The sequence below is a fragment of the Panthera uncia genome, unplaced genomic scaffold, assembly GCF_023721935.1.
Source record: "Panthera uncia isolate 11264 unplaced genomic scaffold, Puncia_PCG_1.0 HiC_scaffold_1597, whole genome shotgun sequence".
In the NCBI taxonomy this organism is placed as follows: domain Eukaryota; kingdom Metazoa; phylum Chordata; class Mammalia; order Carnivora; family Felidae; genus Panthera; species Panthera uncia.
The window spans coordinates 29,495-36,192 of NW_026058247.1; the positions used below are offsets into that span (position 1 = coordinate 29,495).

General features: G+C 51.3%; 1 protein-coding gene across 1 annotated transcript in view; it reads left to right on the forward strand.

Moving 5' to 3' along the window:
- The first annotated feature begins 236 nt into the window (after positions 1-236).
- Positions 237-6,698, forward strand: part of LOC125917224 (TPR and ankyrin repeat-containing protein 1-like) — an 18,493-nt gene continuing 12,031 nt past the window's right edge. Inside the window, exons 1-3 of the mRNA XM_049623473.1 lie at positions 237-520; positions 3,807-3,933; positions 6,481-6,631. Of these exons, the coding sequence (XP_049479430.1) occupies positions 390-520; positions 3,807-3,933; positions 6,481-6,631 (409 nt within the window). The 5' untranslated portion in view covers positions 237-389. The remainder of the gene's footprint in view (positions 521-3,806; positions 3,934-6,480; positions 6,632-6,698) is intronic.

Here is a 6,698-nt window from a genome sequence, read left to right on the forward strand (position 1 = left end):
TGCCAGTTTCGGGAACAGCCGCCGCTTCTGGGGCACACACGACCTGCCAGGTGTCAGTCGTCTTGTGGGCAGAAGCAGCCTCACCACTCAGTGCCTGGCCAGGCCATTAGCACAGAATAAATGGAATCCGAATAAATGGAATCCACCCCCTCCCCCGCCTCCCCCCCCCCCCCCCCCCCCCCCCCCCCCCCGGCTGCTGCCACTGAAGTCGGAAAAAGAAGAGCCCCGTGTGGTCCCCTGGTGGTGAGGGGTGTTGTCAGGATGTGCTTGGCAGGTGGGTGGGGCCAGAATGAACCAAGTGCCTCTCCACACAGTCAGCAATGCAGACGTGAAGGGAGAGCGGCCGGGCCGCCAGCCTTTTCCCCCCACCCCGTCTCTCTGCTCACAGGATGGACCCCACAGCTTACGCTGAGCTGTTGAAAGAATCTGGCAACCAAGTTCTTAAGAACGGGAACTTCTCTCTGGCCATCAGAAAGTATGATGAGGCCATCCAGATTCTCCTGCAGTTATATCCGTGGGGGTAAGTGCTGGGATTTACTCCTCACCTTTCGTTTTTTGTTTTTGTTTGTTTGTTTGTTTTGTAGCAAATGGAAGGAAACTCACTCTGCCGCTTATGTTTTCATTTCTTATCACGCCGCCTAGTTTCTGTTTTCTTTCTCGCCCACTTCCTATTTATCTGCTCTGTGCTGTGAGCTCAGAAACTGCACAGAGAATACCAAGTACCGGAGAAATAGAAAGTGAAACGTAGGACGCTGTTGGTAAGCATTGCACAATTTCCCCTTCTGTCTGGTTGTGGGAATCTGAGTTCCTGGGACGATCCCAGCCCCCAGCCTCTCTCAATGGCCATCTCTCTCACTTTCTTGATCATCTGTGATGTTTACCCCCAGGCTACCGTGTGTACCCCAGGGGGACTCAGGTCCACCCCTTCCTCTGCCCCCTCGGCTTTCAGGAGACCTGTTCCCAAACATTTTTATTATCGCAGCGTGCTTAACAGCTAAGAGCTGTTGTCTGTGTAGGGTGTAGCTTTCAGTAGAGCCTGTATTTGAATTTAAAACGGAGATAAGCTTAAAATACGTTTTTAAGCATCTATTGAAAAGATCAGTAATAAGCCCATTATGTGTTAACGGAAGTAACACATTATAATGCAAAATAAGTATGTTTTCCAAAGCTGAAAATTTAGTGAGAAGGGTGGCTGGCCCAGTTTTCATTTTTGCAGACCTCTTTAATGTCTGTCCCAACAGAAGGCATCCGACTTCTCGTATCTGCTTCTGCGTTCAATCCACTGTGATACCACGCGTCGTGTAGCCTCTGGAAGATTCCCCGCACACATGGGAGAGAACGTGTGAAAAAGACACATGCGTGGTCCCCTGTTACCGCTGTGACTAATGACCACAATTTAGCGGCTGAAAACACCGTTTATTATCCTATAGTTCTGGCGGTCAGAAGCTGAGATGAGTCTCCCGAAGCTAAAATCGGGGTGCTGGTGGGGCTGGTCTTTTGCAGAGGAGAACCCATTTCTTGCCTCTTTCGGCTCTGGCTGGCTGCCTGCCCGGCTTGGCTTGTGGTCCCTTCCTTCATCCTCAAAGCGTCTCTTCCCAGTGTGCTGCCACGTCATGTCACTCTCTCCTCTGCTACAGCCACGTCTCCCTCTGTCCCTCTCCCATAAGGACTCTTGTGGTTGTATCCTGATCCAGGACAATCTCACCCCAAGATCTGTAAATTAATCACATCTGCAAAGTTTCTTTGGCCAACAAGTGGTACCATTATTGGGGGACTATTATTCAGCCTGCTATCGTTGGGAAAATATTTTGACCTTGTGGGCCACCTGAGATGGTCTTGGGGCACACCAGACACTCCCAGACCATACTTGGGGGACCGCTGCAGTAGAGGAGGCCGAGATTGGCATTTGTGGGGTGCCTGCGGCCTACATTTGTACCGGGAAATGCCCCGGGATGAAATTACTGAATCCCGGCTCCCACCTCCTGCCTTCTGTCACCTTGGTGTCTACCCAGTAGCTGGATGTGGGTTGAGTGTCATTGATTTGGGCCTGTAATTCCGCCCCTCCCGGCTCAGATCAGAACGGTGTCAGAGCTGGGCCCCGAGCACAAAGCATTTGACTTTCTTAAACAGGCAGTCGGGTGTAGCGGTTATGGCTGTAGACTGCCCCGCACCGTGGGGCCACTAAAGGGACCCCTGCCCGGACCCTCCCCTATTATCTCTCATAACCTTCCTGCCATTGTTCCCCCCTGCCGCTGCCGGCTGACATAGGGATTTAGGTGCGTTTGGTTTGCTGAGCAAGTGCTCTCAGGAGAAGGGGACTGAGGGAAGGAGGATGGGGCAGGGGCAGGGGCTCCGAGCAGGGACGGTGCGTCCTCTGGAGGCAGCTTCAGCCTGATCCCCTGGGGAGCTCTGGCGCATGAGCTGGACTGCAGAGCCCGTCCCACTTTGGGGCCAGGGAGCTGACCTTCTGGTTCCCATGCCAGCCAACCCTCGGTTGTAGGCTGTCTGGCCCCGGGGAGTTGTCCTCAGGAGTGGGGCTTGGGCTGCCAAAACAACATGCCATTGACCGGGCGGAGTCAACAACAGGAACTTACTCCTCACGGTTCTGAGGCTGGTAAGTCTGAGATCAAGGTGCTGGCCAGCTCAGTTTCCGGTGAAAGCCCTCTTCCTGGTCTGCGGATGGGTACCTTCGCTCTGAATCATCATCACACGGCAGAGCAAGAGAGAGAGAGATTGAGAGAGAGAGAGATTGAGAGAGAGAGAGAGAGAGAGAGAGGACGCTCTCTGGGGTCTCTTCACATAAGAGCACTAATCTTATGAGGGCCTCACGTCATGACCTCATCTAAACCTAATTACGTCCTGAAAGGCTCCATCTCCAAATAGCATCACACAGGGGGGCCAGGGCTTCGACATATGGACGGAGAGGCACAATTTAGTCCGCACCAGGGGCACAACTTCCCGGGGAGAGGGCAGCTCCCGTTAGGTTGAGGGCGAATCTGGAGAACAGGGCCATGGGAGCCCCTAGTGGCAGCCAGTGCTCACTGCAGCTGTGGATGGCTGCACGGCCTAGGTTATCTGGGCGGGACACCTGCAGTCAGCCCCTGCTGATCGATCACCCACTGACCGCCCCACTGCCTCTTCTGTGCACCTCTGGGGCCTCATCCCTTCAACTTAAGGGGACAGAAGCCGGAAACAAAGCACTGACGATGGGGCAGTTGTAGAGGTGATGTTTACTTTGCTTTTTATTTGTGCTTATCTGCATCACCTAACTTTAAAAAAAAAATTTTTTTTTTTAACACTTACTTATTTTTGAGAGACAGAGACAGAGACAGAGCATGATCAGGGGAGGGGCAGAGAGAGAGGGAGACACAGAATCCAAAGCAGGCTCCGAGCTGTCGGCACAGAGCCTGATGTGGGGCTCAAACCCATGACTTGTGAGAATGTAACCTGAGCTGAAGTCGGACACTTGACTGAGCCACCCCAGCGCTCCAGGACCAGTCACCATTTTCACAGAAGCTTCACCAACGGTCTCTAAAAAATGAAAAGATCCTGGAGATCAGTCAGAGGTAGAACCAAGGTGTTGAGAACATCTGTCATGAAAAGGAGCAGAGGATTTGGGAGTGGTTGCACTTTGCCAATGCCCCGGGATTTCTGGGGGCTGGGGGGTCAGATGTGATCGGTGTAATTGGGACCTTAGCTGGTGATGGTGGCAGTCAGCCCCAGAATTGTGACCTCGAAGGTGGTTTTCTGCATTTGCAGAAAGATGGCTCGGGCTCTACTGACCACCGGTTGGTTCTTTCTGACAGGGTTCCCCCCAGGGAGCTGGCCGTCCTGCTGTGCAACAAATCCAGTGCATTTTACAGCCTCGGGAAATGGAATGAGGCCTTTGTGGCGGCCAAGGAATGTCTCCAGTGGGATCCAACCTACGTGAAGGTACGGGGACAGCTGGGGGGCCCTGCCTCCTTCCTCCCTTCTTTTTAAAATGGAAGTATGAGGAGTGCATCTCATTCAATCCTTTGCACTTCACACAGGTGCCCGTAGGGCGTGTGAGCCTGTCTGGAGAAGACCGGGAACAGTGAGGGCCAGGTGTGGCAATGCCCTTGCAGGTGGAGCTCGTTGTGCTCTGATGTAGTTTCACCACTACTCGTAGTCCGAAGTGTACTTTGATGTTTCCGAGTTTCATTTGAGCTAAGCTGTGTTGCAGGTGCAAGCTGGGCGGACCCACATGGCACCGATTACTTCTTCCGAAGCACTTCTTCAAAATCAGCTCCGTTGGAGGGATGGGGGTGGGGGGAGGTTCGAATGGCCAGCAATCCACCCCCACCCCCACCCCCCCACCAGGGGTTAACAAAGATCGGTAAATGAGTATTTAAATGAGTATTTGATCGTTTTCCGCAGCTAAAATGCTGTCAGTCTTCGAGTTCTTCCTGCCTCAGGGTGAGCAAAAGGCCAGGGAGACACCAGCCCAGCTGTTGAGTAACTCTCGGTCAAGGTGGGGAGAGGACAAAAAGCAAAATCGGAGACCATAAAGGAGTTGCCATTCTGGAGCCATCTGAGGCACAGACAATTAAGTGTCACGTGAGTGATACGGACCATTTATGGCAAGGCTCCAAGGTCAGAAACGCGTAGGCCTTTCTCCCCGCTGCTCTGCTGTGCGGCAGACTGGTTTCAGCATGGGAGGAAATGCGTTTCCTTCCTTAAGCCTTCCTTTCCCCCACTGTGTAGGGAGTGGCTGCTTAGGTCTCAGAGTCGCTTCAAGGATTAAGGAGACCTTGGTTCGAGTTGTTGGCACTCAGGACATAAGAGTTTGTGTTGTCTTCTCAGGGATCTGCATTTTGTGTACGGAACAGTGGGAAGGGGCGAGGGGTTTTGACCTGCATGTTCTCCATCCTCGAGGGAGGGATTTGCCTATTTCACCTTCAGCCTTTCCTTAAATAATTTTTTTTTAAACATCTGTTCATTTTTGAGACTGAGAGAGACGGAGTGGGAGCGGGGGAGGGACAGAGAGAGGCAGACACAGAATCCGAAGCAGGCTCCAGGCTCTGAGCTGTCAGCAGAGCCCGATGCGGGGCTCGAACGCATGGAGTGTGAGATTATGACCTGAGCTGAAATCGGATGCTTAACCGACTGAGCCACCCAGGCGCCCCTATACATTTTTAACAGAGTGGTAAAGTGTGGAGGCGGGACAGACAAAGGAGAGGGGTTTAGACGTCGGGGGGCTGCGGACTGTGGGAATGCACATGCACACACGTGGGGGAAACTCATGAGAGGGGAGAGAAGGGCTATCTCAGTAATGTTTAGCAGCGCTGGGCCGGCTCAGTGCCAATGTCCGTCTTCTTCATGGCCATAAAAATTCCCTGGGAGAGAAAATTTATGGCAGTCCTCATTTCTTAGACTTTCTGCTTTTACTCAGATCAGGGGAGCTCCAGGAAGGTTTCCTTCCACATCTTTTGAATCTCAAATGCCTTGGGCTCAAGATAATCCTTAGGCCGAGTGCCATATTTTGGGGTGGCCTATTCTGAACCCCTTTCCTCTCCCCACCAAAATAAAAGATGAAAGAAACTAAAATCTGAGGAAGGGAAGGAAGCGGGGAATTCTGTATCCAGCTTACTGGGTTGGGCAAAAAAAACCCAGACATTCTCCCAACCCTTTTTTTCCTCGTTGTCATCTAATGATGTTTCAAATGAAGGTGAAAACAAATCAATAGTCAGAGATTTGGTGTTCAGTGGAATTTTTAAGTGCTTCTTTTTGTGTGAACCCAGTTGGTGGACACCTTTCATTATCTTAGAATGTTGTCATGATAGATCCTGGTGTGGATTCCTTTAGAGAATCAAAGAGGGGGAAGGCAATGTCATTTTGCTCCTACTCAAGGCGCACCATTTTGTGTAGGCAAAAGTCAGCCATTTTCCTCCAACAATCATTGTAATTTTCCTCTCCACAGAAATAAACAATGTTTGCCTCCGGTATACAATGCCTATAACGTGGAGCTCGATATACCTCAACGCTTGTCATGACAACTTTTTTTTCCAGCTGTGTACCCGTGGAAGTCGTGTTGACTTTGATTGAAAGGAGCAGCGAACAAGTTCTGTGTTTACATGACAATCTCATTCTTTTCTGGAACGCTGTCGTCGGAGGATTTTTTTTCATTCTCTTCTTGCCAGGGCTGTGATTTGTTGCGTGAATAACTAAGCCACACATGTACTTGGAAGCGGGCCCGCTTCCTTCGCTCTGTCCTACGTTAGATGCAGTAGAAGTCATGCATTTGGAAATGATTGTTTTCTTGGCAGTTAAAAAATGACAGGAAAACTGTGGCACAGAACGTAACGTGGAAATCCTGTAGCCAGTGCTTGTTAGAAATCTGTGTTGACACAGAAGTGAAACCTCTCCAGCTCATTTCCCCATGTCATCAATCTTGCCTTTCCTTTTAGCAGCTGGTTAGAGGGATGGGTGAGTTACGGGTTTGCTTTTCTTCTGTCCCAGGGATACTACCGGGCTGGTTACTCCTTGCTGAGGTTGCTTCAGCCTTACGAAGCTGCTCGAATGTTTTTCGAGGGTCTGCGACTTCTCCAGGGCAGCCCGGACCAGATCCAGATTGCTGATTTCCTTGTGGGAGTCTTTACCACTATGGGCAGTAAGTTGGAACCACGGGAAATCTGCCTTTCCTCCTTCCTTCCTTCCTTCCTTCCTTCCTTCCTTCC